This window comes from Bombyx mori, chromosome 2 (genome assembly GCF_030269925.1).
Source record: "Bombyx mori chromosome 2, ASM3026992v2".
NCBI lineage: Eukaryota > Metazoa > Arthropoda > Insecta > Lepidoptera > Bombycidae > Bombyx > Bombyx mori.
In genome coordinates, this window is record NC_085108.1 from 2180732 (window position 1) to 2204294 (window position 23563).

A 23563-nucleotide genomic window follows, 5' to 3' on the forward strand; every position below is an offset into this window, starting at 1 on the left:
TCTGGGGTTAAAAATCCGCCATTATCGCTTTTCTGAATGCTACCAAGACAACAGATCTAATGAAAATAAACGAACTATGAACTCGCTTTTATTGAAAACTCAATTTAGATTTTTTTTATTACACAAAGATCTCAGTTATAACTTAAATAAAACAAAATTGTGCTATTGAAAATACAATGAGAATTATTATTGAATTGGGATTTTATTGATTATTTCAATAATAAATAACTTATTAAGTATCTTAGCAGCAACAACATCTACGTCCGCATCCGCAGCCTCCACAGCCTCCACAGCCGCATCCGCATCCACCGCCGCATCCACATCCGCAGCAACGTCCGCAGATAGAGACACAACCACTAGCACAGGCAGGACCCCCGTAGCAAACACTACCGCAGATGGGCACGCGACCACAGACACAGGTTTCACCACACACGGGCAGCTCACCGCAGACGTTCACATTACCGTCGCCCTCGCCGCCATAGCAACCGCAACCGCAACCACTACCGCATCCACAGCCACAGCACCGACCGTACACAGTCTAAAACAGCCACATAAATTAATATTAAACAGTGACACCTTAGTTCCTCTGTACGTAGCCCACCAATTTCGTCAATTGTAGAATTAATGTAAGTATCTACCTCAGTTACAATGTATCTAAAGTAGTGGAGTCAAAGAGTAACCGTACATATGTACGTATGTCACAAAAATGTATCTAATACGTACCCATCAGGTTTTTTAATAGCAGCTTCCAAAGTGAAGGCACAATATAGTGTGATGATTATTAATATATACGTAATTATTAGCGGTAGCATGGTCTCCTATTCTTTTCAATGTGTATGGAGAATATGTAATGAGGAAAGCCTTAGAGGAGTGGGAGGGGGGCATCTGAGTCGGTGGCATGAAAATTAGCAATCTGAGATATGCGGACGCTTTACACTTTCGCCATCTGAGAAGAAACTTGCTGACCTATTCCGTAGAGTGGAGTATGAGAGTGGTTTGGTGGGGCTCTCCGTTAATAAGTCCAAAACAAAGGTCATGATAGTGGACATGACCAGTCAACTCTCTAGAACTGGAGAGCTTTCAGATCTAGAATTCGTCAGCGAGTTCATATACCTCGGGTCCTTACTGACCGACCGCGGGGGCAGTGAGGGAGAGATAAGGAGGAGGACGCAGATGGCCAAAACAGCGATGACCGAGCTCAAACGAATATGGCAAAATCACAAAGTCTCTAACGTCACGAAAATGAGACTCGTCCGTACCTTAGTTTTCTCAATCTTTCTCTGCGGGGCAGAGTCCTGGACAATTAGGGCATGCGAGCGCAAGTAAATAAACGCATTTGAAATGTGGTGCTGGAGACGAAAGCTCCGAATTCCGTGGACGGCCAAGAGGACAAATAATCTATCCTGAATCAGCTTCGCATCCGAGTCAGGCTCGCAACAATCTGTTACCAGAGGATCCTCAGCTACTTCGGTCATATTGCCCGCCGACAGTCAGATAACTTGGACAAAGTGATTGTGACGGGCAAAGTAGAAGGAAAGAGACCCCGCGGCCAATTACCTAGCCGTTGGTGTGATCAAGTAACCGCTCTAACTGGGTTGCCAGTCGTAACCGCTATTCGAGAAGCTGAGGAACGGACGAGATGGAAACAGCTCACGAGACAGGCCGCGGTCAAGTTTCAGGGACACGACCTTCAGCAATGAAGAAAGCGACGAAGAAGAAGAAGGTCTACAATGGTCTACAATGAGCTGATACGGGCAGAAAGCGTTGTTTTCCGGCTTGAAGGGAGCACTTAGAGAACATATCAGACCTCATTCGACCTCATGTCTCAAGATCTATAAAATCCTCTACTTTTTCGTTTTTAGTACGGTGATAATCAGAGAACAATGAACAGGTACAAAAGAGGTATACAGATTTAAAGTAAAAAAAAATTGCTTACATTCGGAAGCTTTTAAATAATAAAACTTACTTGAATCAGACAGCCCTGAGCGCAGAGAAGGAGAATAGCGAAGGTAAACATGATGCTGGATATTCAGGCACTTAATCTTGAATGCTTTAAGCTTCAAGACTTCGTTCTTATATAGTGACTAAGGATCATGTTCACCTTGAGATAAGAAACAATTCAACGACAAACAGTTGAGAAACAATGATAGTTTGGTTTTTAATCAAACAGGTGTTCGTAATTGTTTCCTGATTACACCCCCAGAAGGACGAAAACTGCAGAATATCTCCAAAGTCACGTCTATATGCTATTTAGATATGAAGCAGGTGGATTTTCAAGGAAACTGCTCGGTATAAAAGCTGATGTAGTTCAGAGTCAACTCATTCTGAAGTCATTCAGTGAAACAACATGGCCGCTAAACTCATTCTCTTCGTCTGCGCCATCGCCCTCGTGGCCCAGGTAAGTCTTTTAATTTTTAAACTGAATTAAAATTATTACTTAAAAATATTTAATTGTTTTTTTTTATTTCATAGTCCGTTTTGGGCATCGGTTGTGGCTGCGGCTGTAGAGGTTGTGGCTGCGGTTGTGGAGGTTGTGGCTGTGGATGTTGTGAGCGTTTCCCTGTGTGTTCCAATTCGGCTGCTCCTACTGGTCTAAGTATATGTTCCGAGAACAGGTACAATGGTGATGTCTGTGTCTGCGGTGAAGTACCTTTCCTTGGTACTGCTGATGTCTGTGGCCAGATGTGCAGCTCGGGTTGTGGTTGTATCGACTACGGCTGCGGAAACGGTTGCGTCGGTATCACCCAAAGCTGCGGCGGTTGTGGATGCGGCTGTGGAGGCTGCGGTTGCTGCGGAGGCTGTGGAGGTTGTGGAGGATGCAGATGCGGCTGTGGAGGCTGCGGTTGCTGTTGAGGATGCGGTTGCGGACGTTCATGTTATGGCGTCTACTACAAATCTCATTGAATTATGTATTATTGAAAAAAATCAATAAAACCCACATTCAGTAATTATCCTCATTGTCTTTTCAGTACGACGATTGTATATTATTGGAACCTGTGAACTGTTTTTGAATACGTTTTAAATTCTTTTATTTGCTTTATTAAGTGGACGAGGCCCACCCGATATTATTTTTTTATGGATGGTATCTATACATTTTTCTATTTGAGAAAATGTATGGATATTATCCGTTCTTGTATCAATCACTTTATGTGACTGATATGGTCGGGTTAGATACTTTTTGAGCATACTTTTGAGCTGAGACGGAAGATGACACTTATGGTGCATTATTATCAGTTATTGCATAACAAATTTGATAACTCCACTGCACTGGAATCAGTGTCGCTATATGCGCCTGATAGCTACATGCGTGGATGTGCCATTTCAATAAAGCGGCACGACACGAGAACCCTCTCATCGTGGCCGCCGGTAACTACATAGCCGATGCTGCGGACCAAATGATAAACAGTCGACGTCGGCCAAAAGACGTCACCTCCGATCCTCCCGATCCACTAGCGGTGCTTTTAGGTACCCCAAGCACCGGTCATCGTTCTTGTCGAACCCGTCGCTTGCGACGAAGAGTTCGGCGAGTAAATTAACCCACAGACAGAGCTCACTGAGTTTCTCGCCGGATCTTCTCAGTAGGTCGCGTTTCCGACCCCCCCAGATGGACGCCACGTGGGGCACACCTCCACGTCGCCCCAGCGTTCCCGCTGCCGAGGAGCCCCCTCCCCCTATCACGGGGGCGGAGATCCATGCGGCCGTGTCCAAAATGAGAGCGAAGGACACGGCCCCCGGCCCTGACGGCGTTCACGGCCGGGTCTGGAGCTTGGCCTTCGAGGCCCTAGGGGACCGGCTCGGGGGGCTTTTCGAAGCGTGCCTCGAGTCGGGACGGTTCCCGTCGAAATGGAAGACGGGCAGACTGGTCCTTCTGCGGAAGGACGGGCGCCCCGCGGACTCACCCGCGGGCTATCGCCCCATCGTGTTGCTGGACGAAGCGGGCAAGATGCTCGAGAGAATCGTCGCGGCCCGCATCGTCCGGCACCTGACCGAGACGGGTCCCGATCTTTCGGCGGAGCAATACGGCTTCAGAGAGGGCCGCTCGACTATCGACGCAATTCTGCGCGTGCGGGCCCTCTCCGACGAAGCCGTATCCCGGGGCGGGGTGGCGATGGCGTTATCCTTAGATGTAAGGAACGCCTTCAACACCCTGCCCTGGTCGGTGATCGCGGGGGCGCTGGAGTATCACGGCGTCCCCGCATACCTCCGCCGACTGATCGGCTCCTACCTCGAGGGCAGGTCGATCCAGTGCATCGGACACGGTGGGGCGATGTACCGCTTTCCGGTCGAGCGCGGTGTTCCGCAGGGGTCTGTCCTGGGCCCCCTGCTGTGGAACATCGGCTACGACTGGGTCTTGCGGGGCGTCGTACGGGGTCCCCTCCCCGGGCTGAGCGTAATATGTTACGCCGACGACACGTTGGTCGTGGCTCCGGGGAGGGACTACCGGGAGTCTGCCCGTCTGGCGTGCGCAGGCGTGGCACACGTCGTCACAAGGATCCGACGGCTGGGACTCGAGGTGGCGCTCGACAAAACCCAGGCCCTGTTGTTTCACGGGCCGGGACGAGCGCCGCCTCTGGGTGCCCACCTCGTGATCGGAGGCGTCCGCGTCGGGGTCGGGGTGACCGGTCTTCGGTACCTCGGCCTCGAACTGGATGGTCGGTGGAACTTCCGCGCTCACTTTGCGAAGTTGGGCCCTCGACTGATGGCGACGGCCGGCTCTTTGAGCCGGCTGCTTCCAAACGTCGGGGGTCCCGATCAGGTGGCGCGCCGCCTCTACATGGGGGTGGTGCGGTCGATGGCACTATACGGGGCTCCCGTATGGTGCCACGCCCTGACCCGCAAGAACGTCGCGGCGCTGCGACGTCCGCAGCGCGCGATCGCGGTCAGGGCGATCCGAGGATACCGCACCGTCTCCTTCGAGGCGGCGTGCTTGCTCGCCGGGGCGCCACCCTGGGACCTGGAGGCGGAGGCGCTCGCTGCCGATTACCGGTGGCGAAGCGACCTTCGTTCTAGGGGGGAAGGGCGCCCCGGCGAAGGAGTAGTTCGAGCGCGGAGGCTCCAATCTCGGCGGTCCGTGCTGGAGGCGTGGTCTCGCCGCTTGGCGGACCCGTCGGCCGGCCTCCGTACCGTCGAGGCGGTCCGCCCGGTTCTCGCGGACTGGGTGGGCCGCGACCGCGGATGCCTCACCTTCCGGCTGACGCAAATGTTGACCGGCCATGGTTGTTTTGGCCGGTACCTTTTCAAAATAGCCGGAAGGGAACCGACGGCGCAGTGCCACCACTGCGCTGACCGCGACGAGGAAGACACAGCGGAACACGCATTGGCGCGTTGCTCTGGATTTGACGAGCAACGCGCCGCCCTCGTCGCGGTCATTGGAGAGGACCTCTCGCTGCCGCGCGTCGTGGCTACGATGCTCGGCAGCGAGGCGTCCTGGAAGGCGATGCTCGACTTCTGCGAGTCCACCATATCGCAGAAGGAGGCGGCGGAGCGAGAGAGGGAGAGCTCTTCCCTTTCCGCACCGATCCGTCGCCGTCGAGCCGGGGGCCGGAGGCGGGAATACGCCCGTACGTCCCGGCCCCTGTAGGTGGCGGCCTCCCCCCGGTGAAGGTCAAGGGGCGACCTGAGCGGGTGAGGCGGCGCGGCGCGCTACCAGCACTCTAGCGCGCCGCCGTGGAGTGATTAGAGCGACCGGTCGACGGTGTATCGCGTCCCGACCCGGCAGGCTGGTTTTGGTCCAGCGGGGTATTCCGGGACACCAGCGGCACCGTCTGGGCGGCCCGACGGGCTGCCGTACCGAGACGGCCGACGTTTCAGAGCCTTCGATTCGCCTCGAAGGCTCCGTCGGCTGGGCGTCCTTGGGGTGAGCCGCGCCGTCTGGTTGTAGTGTTGACCGCGGTAGCCCCCCTACCTCATCCGGGTTCTGACCTCGGAGGGGATCGGACGTCGGGTGTAAGAGTGCAGGGGAGTCGTTTAGTGGGTGGGTCCTAAAATCCTTGGGCCCGCGGTCTGCTCACAACACCATGCAGATCGTTGAGTCTCACATACCCCGCGCGCCCCTTTTGCGCGGGGACCTCGTAGGAGGTTCGGCCCTCTACCCGAAAAAAAAAAAAAAAAAAAAAAAAAAAAAAAAAAAAAAAAAAAAAAAAAAAAAAAAAAAAAAAAAGGTCGCGTTTCCGATCCGGTGGTAGATTCTGCAAAGCACGGCTCTTGCTAGGCGTCGTGTTAGCAACATCGTCAGGTTTGAGCCCCGTGAGCTCACCTACTAGCCTGGCGACGCTGACGTGGTCTCTCTAGACCATCAGCTTAGGCAGGAAAAAAAAGCGTTGATGTATGTGGGGAGTGCTTTTTACTAAAAATTACCTAAGCTAAAATTATTAGTAACCCACAATAGTTTTAGATATGCTGTTAATTTGTAAGAAGATTAAAATAAATTATGCGTTGACCAGGGCCCATAGACATCAACAACGTAAATGTCGCCCTACCCGTCTTGAGATATGAATTCCAAATCTCGGCTTCATAGTTACTGTTGCCCCATCCTGTAAATTGCCATGCGTTACTTGTTAAGGCAGAAACGGACGGGGTGCTGATACTTAACCATGAGGGTTCACTGACGCCTTACCACCAATATGTTTTTTACAAACAAACAAATTAAAGAGCGGACGGTTAGCATGGTATGGACATGTGATGCGTAGAGAGAACATACGTGTGACTAGGAGATGTATGAAAATTGTAGTGCAAGGTAGAGGGGGAAGAGGTCGACCGAAGAAGACATGGATGGCGTGCGTGAATGACGATATGAAAGAGAGAGGAGTGAATGTTGAGATGACGGCTGATGAGAATGGAAGAGAAAATTTAGTTGTACCGACCCCACCTAGTGGGATAAGGTGGAGAAAAAGAAGAAGTTTTTTTTGGTTGGAAGAAACGTGGCTATTAAATATATTGAAGCGACACGGTCACATCTGATATCGATAGGCAATAGAAGCTTCACAAATTTTTCAGAAAACCTATTAGCTTCAAAAAATTTGCACATTTAAATGTCAGGACAGATCGTCAGATTTAATTTATTTCTAAAATTCAGATAGTAGCTTGATTATGCCCCTGGCATAGCTGATGTATTCCGATTTGACGCACAAAGACAGGCATCATTCCATAACAATTGAACTCTGTCATTTTCAAACAGTGCACTAATTATTGGTCACTATAACGAAACACTGGGCGATTGTGATATAACCTCCAGTTTTTGTCAGAATCTTGGATCAGTAAATAAGAAAAATGGTCGTATGCGGAGATTAGGTAACTGGGGGTGTCCTCGACATTCCTGAGTGACGCGCATGGTAGTACTTTTTGTCGTACCGCTCTTTTCGATAGCGAGTCGGAGGAACCCGTTCCTCCCCGCGACCGCTCACGGCTGGAGTCCCGCAAGTAAGTGGATGACCTGGGCCTCGAATCAATCCGAAACCACATGAAGTCAGAATCGTAACGTTACTTCGATGAGGCTATGCGTCATAATAATCGCCTTGTCGTTGCCGCCACCAACTACTCCCCGAATCCTGATCACGCAGGAGCTAGTCACCGTCGACGCCCTAAACACGTCCTTACGGATTCATCAGATCCAATAACCCTTAAATTAGACAACTTTAGCTCGGAGACTAGGAGTAGGGAAGCCAGTAACTTTACTCGTAGAGCTCAACAAAGAGTTCGATGTGCAACCTAACTCATGCATCGGCTCGCTGAGTTTCTTGCCTGGTCTACTCAGCGGGTAGCGTGTCCGATCCGGTAGTAGATTCATTTGCGAAGCAGCTGTCCTTGAGTTGTTAGGTCTCCTTCGGAGGTGCTCGGGCAGCCGTTAGCAAATCCCACCCTTCCTGGCTGAGCCTTTGCTCGCCCACCTGTCTGTTGATGGTGCGTTTGTCAATAACATCGGTTATGCAGATGACATGGTGTTGTTGAGCTCATCAATCAGGACTCTCAGAAAGCTGATTGGAATATGCGAGCATTGTGAAGTGTTTTTATTTTTAATGTATTATATGTATTATTTGAAGTAAATGAAATAGTAAAAATTATTCATAGAAACTTGTTCTTTGATTGTTTCAAAAACTCCGTCGACGGCCTTTATAAAGCCTGTGCATATAGTGTCTAATGAATCTCCATGGTCGACACCGCGAGTCAAATCTTCGACAAAAGGCATCAAGTTATTAGTTGTGGATCTTGCCTTGCTCAGTGGCACAAAATCTGTCTAAAATGCTAAGGACAAGACGGAATATAACACAATTTCGAAAACCTCAGCAAAAACCGTTAGAATGGAGACAGGCCTATAGTTCTTCACCGTGCCGGTGTCAGCACTCTTAAATAGCGGCAGTATCAGTGAGTGTTTCAAGTGTGTGTTCAAAGGGAATACTCCAGAACTCAGAAATTAAAATTTATTGAAAGCGGTGTGCTCAATACGTAAGAGCACCTGGCATTAAAAATAGACGGTATACCATCGGAACTAGCTCCCTTATTTACATCAAGTCTTGTTAACACTCGGTAGATTTGAGACTTGGTGACAGAAATACTTGTAAAAAAAATCATATTTGACGACTCAACAGACTCATTAAAGATATGTATAATGGGTTGGACTTTGGAGAATCCGGCAATAAAAAGATTACAGATATTCGATCCATTGGTGCCTCAAGAGAAATTTGGCCGGGTAATGTCTGATTGTTCAAAATACACTTATTCTTTTACTAAACCAATTGCTTATTATTCTAATTAAACCTCTTCCCAACCTTAGAAGCTTGTTGTTATCTTCCATGTTTACGTAATAAATACTGCAGTTACACAATTCGTGCTTAATATAAAGGATGTCTTTTCTAGATTGTCATCTAATAAAGATTGTCGATGCACGGACATCGACGATCGCGCGGCGCGGGCGCCAGAAGGACGACAGCGGCGCGGGGCAGCGGATTTACACCGGCTTCGTCACTTCGTGCAGCAACGCCGCCCGCGAGACTTACTTGTTTTCATCTTGTTTTACTCTTTTTATAAAACCAAATACTACAGTCCACTCTTTTATTTTATATATTACCGGTCTACCCCAGAGCAATCGTAACATGGTCCTTTAGTTTTGTTAGCTTAAAACTGACCGGAATAAAACCTGTACAACAAACTGTCGGCGTTGGTTGGCCATTTAAAAACGGACGGACGTTTTACTGTTCACTACGTTGAAGCTGCAAGGAGTCGTGAATATTGGACTTCGAGGGACGGATTGCATACCTGAGTGAGTTCGTTCCAATCAGACAGCCTTTATTACTTCATATTTTTGCCGTTTAGCGGCAATTCTTAGCCACTTATGTCGGTCAGTGGCACAGTGCCGAATGCTATCAAGACAACAAATCTAATGAAAATAAACAAATGATAAAACTCGCTTTTATTGAAAACTCTATTTAGATTTTGTTACTACACAAAGATGTTTATGAGATGTATCTCATACGTACCCATCAGGGTTTTTAATAGTAGCTTCCAAGGTGAAGGCACAATATTATAGTGTGATGATTATTAATATATACGTAATTATTAGCGGTAGCATAATCTACAATGAGCTGATACGGGCAGGAAACATTGTTCTCCGGCTTGAAGGGAGCACTTAGAGAACACAATATCAGAAGTCGACCTCCTGTCTCAAGATTTACTAAATCCTGTATGTTTTTATTTTTAGTACGATGATAATCAGAGAACAATAAACAGGTACAAAAGAGGTCTACCGATTTAAAGTTTAAAAAAATTTGCTTGCATTCGGAAGCATTTAAAAAATAAAACTTACTTGGATCAGACAGCCCTGCACGCAGAGAAGGAGAAGAGCGAAGGTAAACATGATGCTGGATATTCAGGCACTTAATCTTGAATGCTTTAAGCTTCAAGACTTCGTTCTTATATAGTAACTAAGAATCATGTTCACCTTGAGATAAGAAACAATTCAATGACAAACAGTAGAGAAACAATGATAGTTTGGTTTTTAATCAAACAGGTGTTCGTAATTGTTTCCTGATTACACCCCTCGAAGGACGAAAACTGCAGAATATCTCCAAAGTCACGTCTTTATGCTATTTAGATATGAAGCATGCGGATTTTCAAGGAAACTGCTCGGTATAAAAGCTGATGTAGTTCAGAGTCAACTCATTCTGAAGTCATTCAGTGAAACAACATGGCCGCTAAACTCATTCTTTTCGTCTGCGCCATCGCCCTCGTGGCCCAGGTGAGTCTTTTAATTTTTAAATTGAATTAAATGGACTTAAAATTATTACTTAAAAATATTTAATTGGTTTTTTTTTTTCATAGTCCGTTTTGGGCACCGGTTGCGGCTGCGGCTGTAGAGGCTGTGGCTGCGGTTGTGGAGGGTGTGGCTCTGGATGTTGTGAGCGTTTCTGTGTCTGTTCCAACTCTGCTTCTCCTACTGGTCTAAGTATATGTTCCGAAAACAGGTACAAAGGTGATGTCTGTGTCTGCGGTGAAGTGCCTTTCCTTGGTACTGCCGATGTCTGCGGCGACATGTGCAGCTCGGGTTGTGGTTGTATCGACTACGGCTGCGGAGACGATTGCATCGGTATCACCCAAAGCTGTGGCGGGTGCGGATGTGGCTGCGGAGGCTGCGGTGGATGTGGATGTGGGTGTGGGTGTGGAGGCTGCGGTGGATGCGGATGCGGCTGTGGAGGTTGTGGAGGATGCAGATGCGGCTGTGGAGGCTGCGGTTGCTGCTGAGGATGTGGTGTCAAACGTCCATGTTGTGGCGTCTACTAAAAAGCTCATTGAGTTGTGTGTTATTGAAAAAATCAATAAAAACCCACATTTAGTAATTATCCTCATTGTCTTTTCAGTACCGCAATTGTATTTTATTCCAATGTGTGAAATGTTCCTGAATACGTGTTAGGTTTTTTCGATGCTTAATTGAGTGGACGAGATGTTATATGTTTACTGGAGCTCATAGACATCAACAACGTTAATGCCACCCTACCCGTCTTGAGATATGAGTTCCCAATCTCAGCTTTATAGTATAATGGCTGCGCCATCCTTTAAATAGCCATGCGTTACTTGTTAAGGCAGAAACAGGCGGGGTGTTGATACTTAACCATGAGGGCTCACAGACGCTCTACCACCAGTATGTTTCTTGATTGGAAGAAACGTGGCTGTCAAATATATTGTATTGACACGGTCACATCTGATATCGAATATAATTTAACAATAGAAGCTTTATAAAATTTTCAAAAAACCTATTAGCTTCAAAATATTTGAATGTATAAATGTCAGAACAGATTGCCAGATTTAATTTATTTATAAAATTCAGATAGTAGCTTTATTATGCCCCTGGCATAGCTGATGTATCCCGATTTGATGCACAATAACAGGTATCATTCCATAACAATTGAATTCTATGAATTCTCAAATAGTACAGTAACTATAGGTCACTATAACGAAACATCGGGCAACTGTGATAAAACCTTCAGTTTTTGTCAGAATCATAGATCAGTGAAGAAGAAAAAGGGTCGTATGCCGTAAGGGTCATATTGTACTAGATTTTGATTAGATAATAAAGATTTGTCGAGTTCGACGAGTACGGTTATCGAGGTCCCTAAGCCTAGGGGACTTCATGTCGAACCGCGCTTTTCGATATCGAGTCGAAGGAACCCGCCCCTCCCTGCGATCGGTCTTGGCTGGAGTCCCGCAAGTAAGTCGATGACCTGGGCCTCGAATCAATCCGAAAACACATGAATTAGCAGCATCGGAACGTTACTTCGATCAGGCTATTCGTCATGATAATCGCCTTTTCGTTGCCGCTGCTGACTCTTTCCGAATCCTGATCACGCAGGAGCCAGTCACCGTCGACGCCCAAGACACGTCTTTACGGATCCATCAGATCCAATAGCTCTTACACTAGACACCTTTAGCTGTAACACTAGGAGCAGGCTCAGGGACTCCGGTAACCGTACTCATCGAACTCGGCAAAGAGTTCGACGTGCAACCTAATCCATTCATCAGCCCGCTGAGTTTCCCGCCGGATCTTCTCAGTAGATTCATTCGCGAAACAATTGCTCCCGAGTGTTAGGTCTCCTTCGGAGGCGTTCGGGCAGTTGTAAGCTTATCCCACCACCCTGGCTGAGCTTTTGCTCGTCCACCTGTCCTGGTGAAACTGAAAAGGCCTCCGAGCCAATAGTAACACTTCGATAAAAAATTAAAAAATTAGCCGGGTAATGTCTGATTGTTGAAGACACTTGTTCTTTTGTTAAACAAATTGCTTATTATTCTGAAATGATACCTCTTTCCAAACTTAGAAGCTTGTTGTAGTTTTTATTTTTTTGTTATTGCTTAGATGGGTGGACGAGCTCACAGCCCACCTGGTGTTAAGTGGTTACTGGAGGCCATAGACATCCACAACGTTAATGCGTCACCCACCTTGAGATACAAGTTCTAAGGTCTCAAGTATAGTTACAACGGCTGCCCCACCCTTCAAACCGAAACGCATTACTGCTTCACCCGCGCGGACTCACAAGAGGTCCTACCACCAGTACTTACGCAAATTATAATTTTGCGGGTTTCTTTTTATTGCACGATGTTATTCCTTCACCGTGGAAGTCAATCGTGAACATTTGTTGAGTACGTATTTCATTAGAAAAATTGGTACCCGCCTGCGGGATTCGAACATCGGTGCATCGCTTCAACACGAATGCACCGGACGTCTTATCCGTTAGGCCACGACGACTACAAACTTGTAGACTGACGACGACTTGTCTTCCGTGTTTACATAATAAATACTGCAGTTATACAATTAATGCTTAATATAAAGGACGTCTAACCGGTGGAGCGAGCAGTCTTCAGAAAGAGTTTTTCAACGATTGACCACATTCATACTCTTGAATTGATTATTGAAATGTATCAGAAATACGAAGGAACACTTTATATATCATTCATCGACTACCAGAAAACTTTTGATACGGTAAGACATACAAGTATCTGGGAAAGCTTAAAGGAACAAGTGTTGGAGGAAAGATATGTAAAAATCATCAAATCCATTTATAAAAACAGCAACGGTCACATTAAACTTGAATCATCAGGCCCTAGCTTCCCAATATAAAGGGCAGTAAGACAAGGCGATCCGCTGTCTCCAATAATATTTGTAGCTGTCCTCGAGGCGATCATAAACAAAGTAGACTGGAGCAAACGAGGAATATACATAAATGGCAACTGCTTAAGCCACCTGAGATTTGCTGATGACCTAGTTCGGCTATCCGAGTCATCCTAACAACCACAGAACAGAGTAGAAACCCCAAACCTAGCTAGTGTAAAGGTAGGATTAGAGATGAATGTTACAAAGGCTAAGACAATGATAAATAGCTTGAAAATACTAATAACAGTCAATAGCAGACCATTGGAATACGTGGAAAAATATGTCCAACTATAAGCTTCGACAGGAAAAATAAAAACATAGAAATAGAGAAAAAAATAAAATTAACATGGAACTCTTGTTCTTACTGGGGTTTCACGGATATTTTTAAAAGTAATCTACCACAAGCCATTAAATCAAAAGTCATGAACTCGAGCCTCTTGCTATGTTTGACATAGGGTTGCCAAACGTAGAAATTCACTGCTGAAACAAGAAAAAAGATAAGCGTCCGTCAGAGAGGACTTGAACGAAGCATGCTAAAGATAAGGAAGCTGGACAAAATATGACACACTTAAATAAGAAATATAACGAAAGCAACAAACGCTCTGAGTTACGCTCAAAAATTGTAATCGAAGTGGGCGGGACATGTTGCATGACTGACTGATCACAGATGGACCAAAAAAGTTAGTTTCTGGAATGGTCCCCTAGGCAAAAGAGCAAGAGGTAGACCTATAACAAGATGGAAAGACGATATTAAATATTCTGGTCCAAACTGGAAAAAAGTAACTGAAGACAGAATCAAATGGGCATCACTAGAGGAGGCCTTCACCCAATCTGAGGTTGAAGACCACGTGCACCGTATCTACACGCAGGATGATCGGTTGATCTTCTTGAGTTACAGGCTTATTGCGATAAGTTCCTTGTTTTTCAAGGCGAGAGAGCGGTCTATTAGACAGATTTGCCGTTTTTTATTGCGGCTGCCCACTTTGAGACACGAGTCTCAATTGTATTGTATTGCATATTAACTGCTTTCCCCCCACATACCGGAATGCGTATCTACTTCGTGGCAGAATGCTGGTAGGATGATCCTACCTATATATTTGATTACAAATTTACAATTTTTGTGAGTTTCATGTTTATTACACGATCTCATTTCTTCATAGTAGAAGTCGTTCGTCAACTCATGTTAAGTATTTCTGCAAGTAAATAAATATTAGCTGCATCTGGGGCTAAAAAACCGCCATTATCGCTTTGCCGAATGCTACCAAGACAACAAATCTAATGAAAATAGCCGAATTATGAACTGGCTTTTATTGAAAACTTTATTTAGATTTATTTTACTACACAAAGATGTTTACTTTCAAGCATAAATAAAATACAATTGTGGTAATGAAAATACAATTAAAATTATTATTGAATCTGGATTTTGTTGATTTTTTCAATAATAAATAGCTTAATGAGTATCTTAGCAGCAACAACATCTACGTCCGCATCCGCATCCGCATCCACCGCAGCCTCCGCAGCCACACCCGCATCCACCGCAGCCTCCACAACCGCATCCGCATCCGCAGCAACGTCCGCAGATAGAAACACAGCCACTAGCACAGGCAGGACCCCCGTAGCAAACACTACCGCAGATGGGCACGCGACCACAGACACAGGTTTCACCACACACGGGCAGTTCACCGCAGACGTTCACATTACCGTCGCCCTCGCCGCCATAGCAACCGCAACCGCAACCACTACCGCATCCACAGCCACAGCACTGACCGTACGCATTCTAAAACAACCACATAAATTAAAATTAAACAGTGACACCTTAGTTTCTCTGTACATAACCCACAAATTTCGTCAATTGTAGAATTTATGTAAGTATCTACCTCAGTTACTCAGTATTTAAAGTAGTGGAGTCAAAGAGTAACCGTACATATGTACGTATGTCACAAAAATGTATCTCATACGTACCCATCACATTTTTTAATAGCAGCTTCCAAAGTGAAGGCACAATATAGTGTGATGATTATTAACATACACGTAATTATTAGCGGTAGCATGGTCTACAGAGAGCTGATACGGGCAGGAAGTGTTGTTCTCCGGCTTGAAGGGAGCACTTAGAGAACACAATATCAGAAGTCGACCTCATGTCTCAAGATTTATGAAATCCTGTATGTTTTTGTTTTTAGTACGATGATAATCAGAGAACAATGAACAGGTACAAAAGAGGTATACCAATTTAAAGTTTAAAAAAAATTCGGAAGCTTTTAAAAAATTAAACTTACTTGGATCAAACAGCCCTGAGCGCAGAGAAGGAGAAGAGCGAAGGTAAACATGATGCTGGATATTCAGGCACTTAATCTTGAATGCTTTAAGCTTCAAGACTTCGTTCTTATATAGTAACTAAGGATCATGTTCACCTTGAGATAAAAAAACAATTCAATGACAAGCAGTAGAGAAACAATGATAGTTTGGTTTTTAATCAAACAGGTGTTCGTAATTGTTTCCCGATTACACCACCCGAAGGACGAAAACTGCAGAATATCTCCAAAGTCACGTCTATATGCTATTTAGATATGAAGCAGGTGGATTTTCAAGGAAACTGCTCGGTATAAAAGCTGATGTAATTCAGAGTCAACTCATTCTGAAGTCATTCAGTGAAACAACATGGCCGCTAAACTCATTCTCTTCGTCTGCGCCATCGCTCTCGTAGCCCAGGTAAGTCTTTTAATTTTTAATGGAATTAAATGGACTTAAAATATGTAAATACTTAATAATATTTAATTGTTTCCTTTGTTCATAGTCCGTTTTGGGCACCGGTTGTGGCTGCGGCTGTAGAGGTTGTGGCTGCGGTTGTGGAGGTTGTGGCTGTGGATATTGTGAGCGTTTCCCTGTGTGTTCCAATTCGGCTGCTCCTACTGGTCTAAGTATATGTTCCGAGAACAGGTACAATGGTGATGTCTGTGTCTGCGGTGAAGTGCCTTTCCTTGGTACTGCTGATGTCTGTGGCCAGATGTGCAGCTCGGGTTGTGGTTGTATCGACTACGGCTGCGGAAACGGTTGCGTCGGTATCACCCAAAGCTGCGGTGGTTGTGGATGCGGCTGTGGAGGCTGCGGTGGCTGCGGAGGCTGTGGAGGTTGTGGAGGATGCGGATGCGGCTGTGGAGGCTGCGGTTGCTGCGGAGGCTGTGGAGGTTGTGGAGGATGCAGATGCGGCTGTGGCGGCTGCGGTTGCTGCTGAGGATGCAGTTGCGGACGTTCATGTTATGGCGTCTACTACAAATCTCATTGAATTATGTATTATTAAAAAAATCAATAAAATCCACATTCAGTATTTATCCTCATTGTCTTTTCAGTACGACAATTGTATGCTATTGGAACGTGTGAACTGTTTTTGAATACGTGCTATATTCTTTTAATTGCTTATTTCGGTGGACGAGGCCCACCTGATATTATTTTTTGATGGATGGTCTATCCGTTCATCCATATCCATCACTATCTATCCATCACTTTATGTGACTGGTATGGTCGGGATATGGTATAGATACTTTTGAGCTGAGACGTAAAACGAGACTTATGGTGCATTATTATCAGTTATTGCATAACAAATTTGATAACTCCAATCCACTGCACTGCACGCGTATGCAGCACACCGCTAGCTCTCCGACACATCTTGCTGTCTCACTGTCATCGCTACTCAATGGCTTGCTAGCATGTGCTCTGGAAACAGGTATATTCCATGATGGTTTGCAGCGATTTATAGCTGTTACTAGAAATTCCTAAGCTAATATTATTTCCAATATTGTGGTTGCGACTTGGATACAGCAGAGTATATGCTCGTCGCCTGCCCCGCATGGGAGGGGTGGCGCCGTGTCCTCGTCGCTAAAATAGGAAACGACTTGTGAAATAGTAAGGGGAGAGGAGAGCAGAGCCTTTCAGGCCTCCAGCTCTAATTCTATGGAGGAGAGAGAGGGTTCCCTTGATGCTGGATAGAACGGTCTGACAAAAGTTTTGTATTATGAGCTTGAGACTGTCTGGTACGCCCATGTTGTTTCGGCTTGGACTTCAAACCATTGTGCCAGATGTTCCGTCCGCTTATTTGCGCATTGCAGGAAAGATACAGTTCATCATAGCGGCATTTAAAATGGAGGCAAACATGATTAGTTAGACCGGTAAAATATTTAACCTGCGGTTGTGGATGACGTCGAAATCGGGGTTTTTCTGTGGTTGTAAGTTCACGATTTCTCCCTTGATTTCGTTAGCAGTAATGGAGGGTAACGCATCCGCGGATGGCAGGGAAGCTCTACGCTTGTTTTTCCTATCGACTAACTCGGTATATTCGGGTTCCGCGGTGCGAGCACTACTGAAGTACAGCCCGTGAAGTGCTCCATCATCCCAAGTCACCATCATCATAGCCCATACAGATCTACAACGTAAATGCCATCACCCACCTTGAGATTGAGCTCTTAGGTCTCAGTTTTAACAGTACAATGACTGCCAAACTTTTCAAACGAAACGCATTACTGCTTCAGGGCCGAAATTGGCAGGATGGTGGTACCTACCCGTGCGGACTCACAAGACGTCCTACCTTCACTAAAAAAAATTAAAAAAGCAACTGTATGTTGTCTGTCATTCGAAAATGATCAAAAACATAGAGACTTTAATTGTAAAACACATATCTGTGTTTACGTAATTATTACTGGAGTTACCTAAGTAATATAATAATATAAAGGACATCATTTCTAGTTCGTCACGTAATTTAGATAGCGTTTGGCAACAAAACTATATAAAAACAGAAATAAGGCAGTTGGAAGGAAGTCATTTAACTATACCTCAGTAAAACATAATGGCAGCAAAAATTATTCTATTCTTGTCTGGATGTGCTCTCGTGGCTCAGGTGAGTGTTTTTTCTTTCTTATCTGGTTGGATGAGCTCACGGCCCACCTGGTGTTAAATAGTTACAGGTTTTTTTCCCTGCCCATGCTGATAGCCTTGAGAGGCTATTTCAACTTCTCCTTGACGTGTAGGTGAGCTCACGGGGCTCAAACCGCGAGTGTTGCTAACACTGGCCCTAGCAAGAGCAGTGCTTTGCAGAATCTACCACCGGATCGGAAACGCGACCCACTGAGAAGTTCCGGCAAGAAACTCAGTAAGGTTACCGGAGCCCATAGACTTCTATAACGTAAATGCCGCTACCCACCTTGAGATATGAGTTCTAAGGTCTCAGTACGAGTATAGTTACAACGACTGCCCCACTCTTGAAACCAATACGCATTGCTGCTTCACATCAGAAATAGGCAGGGTGGTGGTGGTACCCACAAGACGTCCTACCACCAGTAAATCTCCTTAGTGTACTGTGTACTTCTTTCAATATAAATTAAGATTTTGTAATGCTTATATGACGAGCTCATGATACCATAGCCACGTTTGGGCTTTATATATATATACCCATTATAGCACACCCTGTATAGATATATTTCTATAATAATGTAACTGGTAAGGGTAACAAAAACAAAAAGTTCGGCGTAAAAGTACAAGATGATGTAATTATCACCTAATGGAAGTATAGGTTTAATAAATAAATAAAACAGTGATTTTTGTAAACTACAATACTTCTCATTTAGTTCACAGTTGGCCAGTACATCGGCCGCGTGAACAATGGTTGTGGATGCGGGAGTTTCGACTACCGTGGTCTCGGTTACACCGCTGGCTGTGGTCTCACCGCTGCTAGTTCCCTTGCAGCCTCCCATGGAGGAGGGTTATTCGTCGTCACCTCCTCTGCCGCGCCTACTGGTCTCGGCATAGCTTCCGAGAACAGATACGAAGGCGCTGTCGATGTGTGCGGCAACATTCCATTCCTGGGCACCGCTGATGTCGCAGGCGAGTTCCCCACTGCGGGCATTGGTGAGATCAACTACAGCTGCGGCGATGGAGCAGTCGCCATTACCGCTGAAGGTGGTCTCGGCTACGCTGGAGGACTTGACTACACTGGTGGACTCGGCTACGCTGGTGGACTTGGCTATGGCTTAGGCTATGGAGAATACGTTGGATTCGGCTGTGGTGGCGGTGACGTCTACTTGTAAAACATGATAATGATGATAATAAAATAAAACTATTAGCTCGAATAAAGTCTGGTAAGCATTAAAGTGTGCTATTTATTTCTGATTAGTACCAGAAATAACCCAAGTTGCATCAGCTTAGGTAATCCAAAGAAATCTTTATGCAATAATTCGCGTTCCTATACAAACGTCAAAGTTTACACGACAATTGTCAAAGGCACCACCGGAGACATCAACGAGGAAAACATCCGCTTCCGACGGCTGAATCAAGAGTTCTTACGAAAAACGTACCGCTATAGACCATGTCCTCTGTTTGTATGAAAACCTCCCTAAATCTACGTTCAACGACTGGTCAGACCCGGCCCAATTTGCTGGTCGATTTTTGGCTTTGAACTTTTGATTTTGGCTTTGAGCTTTTTTTGGCTTTTGAACATTTGGCTTTGAATCGATCTCTACCAAACTTTACAAGATCAATTCCTAAGTTTGTTATTTGTATGTCTTTCAATTCAGGTAGCTGCATCAGAGAACAAAACAAATAAATACAATTAATTAAGTGATCGTCACTCATCTTCTTCTAACTAGCGTTTTCTCGGTCTAGTGACAGAGTTTGCTTTCTTACTTAAGCTCCTCCATTTTGCCCGGAGTTTCACTAAGAAATTTTAAAAGACGTTTTTTTGTAATTTATTTAATTGTTGTTCGATCGGAATTACACAACATGGCACAAGCATACGGCTTTTCAGTAGTAGCCACGGCATCCGCATCCGCATCCGCAACCGCAGTCGGGAACGCAACGTCCGCAGATAGAGACGCAACCTCTAGCACAGGCAAGGCCCTCGAAGCTCACGGCACCGATGATGGGCACGCTGCCACAGATAGAGGCTTCACCACACACGGGCAGCTCACCGGCGACAGCCACATTACCGACGCCCTCGCCGCCGTAGCTACCGCAACCGGCACCATACCCGCCGCCGTAGCCACCCAAGCCGTAACCGCCCAGGCCGCATCCACAGCCGTAGCTACCCAAGCCGTAACCGCCCAGGCCGCATCCACAGCCGCAGCCTCCCAGGCTTCTACCCAGGCACTGTCCGCACACATCCTAAAGCAGTCACATATGAACGTGTATTAAAATTTAACAATGACTTTAGTTTCACTGTTTAACTATATACAAACCAATAATTTATTAAATTGTTATATTTTTTTGTATCTGAAAGTTTGTCTATAGTCAAGTTCTATCAGCGTATCTTTAATTGTTTAGTGAAGAGTAAGCATAAGTATGTTAAAAATTGTATGTCATAAGTATCCAGCACTTTTTATTTTTTATTGCTTAAATGTGTGGACGAGCTCACAGCCCACCTGGTGTTAAGTGGTTACTGGAACCCATAGACATCTAAATGCGTCACCTACCTTGAGATATGAGTTTAAGGTCTCGGTATAGTTACAACGGCTGCCCACCCTTCAAACCGAAACGCATTACTGCTTCACGGCGGAAATAGGCAGGACTGTGTTACCTACCCGCGCGGACTCGCAAGAGGCCCTGCCACCAGTAATTACGTAAATTATAATTTAGCGGAATGGATTTTTATTACACGATGTTATTCCTTCACCGTGAAAGTCAATCGTGAACATTTGTTTTTTAATAACAGCTTCGAGAGTGGTAATATCGTACGTTTAAAAATAATCGGAATCTTAATCAGTATCATTTAAATCGTGAATAGTCCTAAGCGTCATCACTAGCAGGAGTATGGTCAATACGAGCAGGAAACGTTGTGTTACCGGCTCGAAAAGTTCACTTACAAAACAAACTAAAATTCGCCTTAGGTCTCAAAGTCGGTGAAAAGGCAGTTAATGGATCTTTAGGTTTAGAGAGTAATGAAAAACACGTGTCCAGATTTTGTCAGTTTTTAGCAACTTACTTGGATCAGACAGCCCAGAGCGCAGAGAAGGAGAATAGCTAACGTAGACATGATGCTGGATATTCAGGCACTTAATCTTGAATACCTCAAGCTTCGTAACTCCGTTCTTATATAGTAACTAAGGATCATGTTCACCTTGAGATAAAAAACAATTCAATGACGAACAGTTGAGAAATAGTGATAATTTGGTTTTTAAACAAACAATAAATGCTAGTAATTGTTTCCTGATTACCCGGTTCGAAGGACCAAAACTGCACAATGTCTCCAAAGTCACGTCTATATGCTATTTAGATACATAACACGAGGATTTCCAACGAAACTGCTCGATATAAAAGGCGAGGTCTTTCAGAGTAAAGCTCATTCCCTTCGTCTGCGCCACCGCCCTCGTGGCCCAGGTAAGCTTTTTAATCTTAAATTAAAATAAATGATCATAGAATGAAAATTATTAAATTGTGTCATATTGTTCACAGTCCACTTTGGGCATTGGTTGTGGATGCGGTTGTTGAGGTTGTAGCTACTTGGTGGTCTGGGCTACGAAGGTTACGGCTTTGGGGGTCTCGGCGCTGGATATTGTGGTTTCTTCGGTGGGTTTCTCCTTGTGTCTTCTTCCTCGGCTGCTCCTACTGGTCTAGGTGTATGTTCCGAGAACAATCAATGCTGCGTCGGCGTCTACAGTAACGTGCCCTTTCTTGTTACTGATGATATCGTGTTGTGGAGGATGTAGACATGGTGGCATCTACTTAAAAGGCTTATTGAGTTATGTATCATTGAGAAATTCAATAAAACCAACATTCAGTAATAATCTTCATGTTCTTTTCAGCATAATTCTAGCAAAAAAATATAATTGGTATAATTATTTTTAATACGTTCTGTGTATCAAAATACAATTCAAAAACATAATTTAGCATTGCAGTTATTATTATTATTATTATTATTATTTTTTATTGCTTAGATGGATGGACGAGCTCACAGCCCACCTGGTCTTAAGTGGTTACTGGAGCCCATAGACATCTTCAACGTAAATGCGCCACCCACCTTGAGATATAAATTCTAAGGGTCTTTTCAACACTTCTACTAAGAGTATTAGGAGAACATTAGTCAGTCGATGGTTGAATGCAAATATTTAATTAATTATTTTCTATTTACTACGTTTTTCTGTTTTTTTATTTTCTCAAACTGTTTTATTTTTGTTTTTGTTTTACGTTTTACTTTAATTATTTAATTCTAGGCGATGCGACGCCCCAATCGTTTGTAGTTATTTAAATGCGGAGACATTTAAATGGTGTTTAGTTGTAAGGTTAGAGTTTATATAGTTTAAGTTCACTGTTTGTCTTCCTAATAAAATAAAATAAAATAAAAAATAAAATAGTTACAACGGCTGCCCCACCCTTCAAACCGAAACGCATTACTGCTTCACGGCAGAAATAGGCAGAGTGGTGGTACCTACCCGCGCGGACTCACAAGAGGTCCTACCACCAGTAATTACGCAAATTATAATTTTGCGGGTTTGATTTTTATTACACGATGTTATTCCTTCACCGTGGAAGTCAATCGTGAACATTTGTTGAGTACGTATTTCATTACAAAAATTGGTACCCGCCTGAGATTCGAACATCGGTGCATCGCTCAACACGAATGCACCGGACGTGTTATCGCTTAGGCCACGACGACTTTCAAATTAGTATTATTAAGTAGAACCTCTAAATCTCTAATTTATCAAAGGCAGCTGGTAGAAAACTGATACAGCTTTTTTCCAATTAAGACCTATATCTTTATCGATAATAAAGCAATCACAAATTCTTCTGTTTCTCGAATTATCATAATAATATCTGAACTGAATCTTTCAGTTTTGGGACTGGGCACTTTGATTTTTGAAGACCACCTTTAATTACACTAGTGGGCTAATTGTAATCGATACAAGTATAGGTATATTATCCGGTTTCTCCCCTGATTTTTTTTTTTATTGCCCTTTTAGGTAGACGAGCATACGGCCCACCTGATGGTTACCGTCGCCCATGGACTTCAGCATTGTCCGGAGCAGAGCCAAGCCGCTGCCTACCTACCGAAATGGGTACTGTACCAAATTCGTTTTATACACATTCCCAGTATCAAATGTTGAAAGTGTAACCCACCGAGTTACTCGCCGGATCTTCTCAGTCGATTCCGACACGGTGGTAGATTCTGCAAAGCACAGGTTTCGCTAGGGCTAGTGTTAGCAAATTTACCAGGCTGACCCCCGTGAGCTCACTTACTTACACGTAAGGTGAAGATGGCATAATTCCTAGAAGTTGCCAACATAGGAAAAAAATAATAGAGTGCGAATAAGCATGAAATCCATGAACGAATTACATCCTAGTGAAGATCAAAGAAGCGAAAGTTATAAGTTTTCGTAATAAGTTCTTATTCTTAGTCGTTTACTTTATTGCTGAAGGTCGTGTCCATAAAAGGCCTTCGTAGCTCTTTAT

The 23563-nt window shown here is 44.8% G+C and overlaps 3 protein-coding genes across 3 annotated transcripts; 1 reads left to right on the forward strand and 2 right to left on the reverse strand.

Annotated features, from left to right (window-relative positions):
• Window positions 1–241: 241 nt before the first annotated feature.
• On the reverse strand, window positions 242–2875 carry LOC101740783 (chorion class high-cysteine HCA protein 12-like). Its single transcript, XM_004927358.4, has 3 exons — window positions 2745–2875; window positions 1967–2021; window positions 242–538 (listed from the first exon to the last, which is right to left on the reverse strand). Exons 1-3 carry the CDS (start codon window positions 2873–2875, stop codon window positions 242–244), a joined length of 483 nt encoding a protein of 160 aa, XP_004927415.4.
• A 14902-nt stretch (window positions 2876–17777) lies between these two features.
• LOC101742834 (chorion class B protein M3A5-like) lies at window positions 17778–19266 on the forward strand. Its single transcript, XM_038015995.2, has 2 exons — window positions 17778–18023; window positions 18751–19266. The coding sequence occupies exons 1-2, from the start codon at window positions 17973–17975 to the stop codon at window positions 19207–19209; spliced, it is 510 nt and encodes a 169-aa protein (XP_037871923.1). The 5' UTR covers window positions 17778–17972; the 3' UTR covers window positions 19210–19266.
• A 655-nt stretch (window positions 19267–19921) lies between these two features.
• Window positions 19922–21149, reverse strand: LOC101741014 (chorion class A protein L11). The gene is made up of 2 exons (XM_004927360.4): window positions 21099–21149; window positions 19922–20281 (listed from the first exon to the last, which is right to left on the reverse strand). Exons 1-2 carry the CDS (start codon window positions 21147–21149, stop codon window positions 19922–19924), a joined length of 411 nt encoding a protein of 136 aa, XP_004927417.1.
• Between the last annotated feature and the right edge of the window lie 2414 nt (window positions 21150–23563).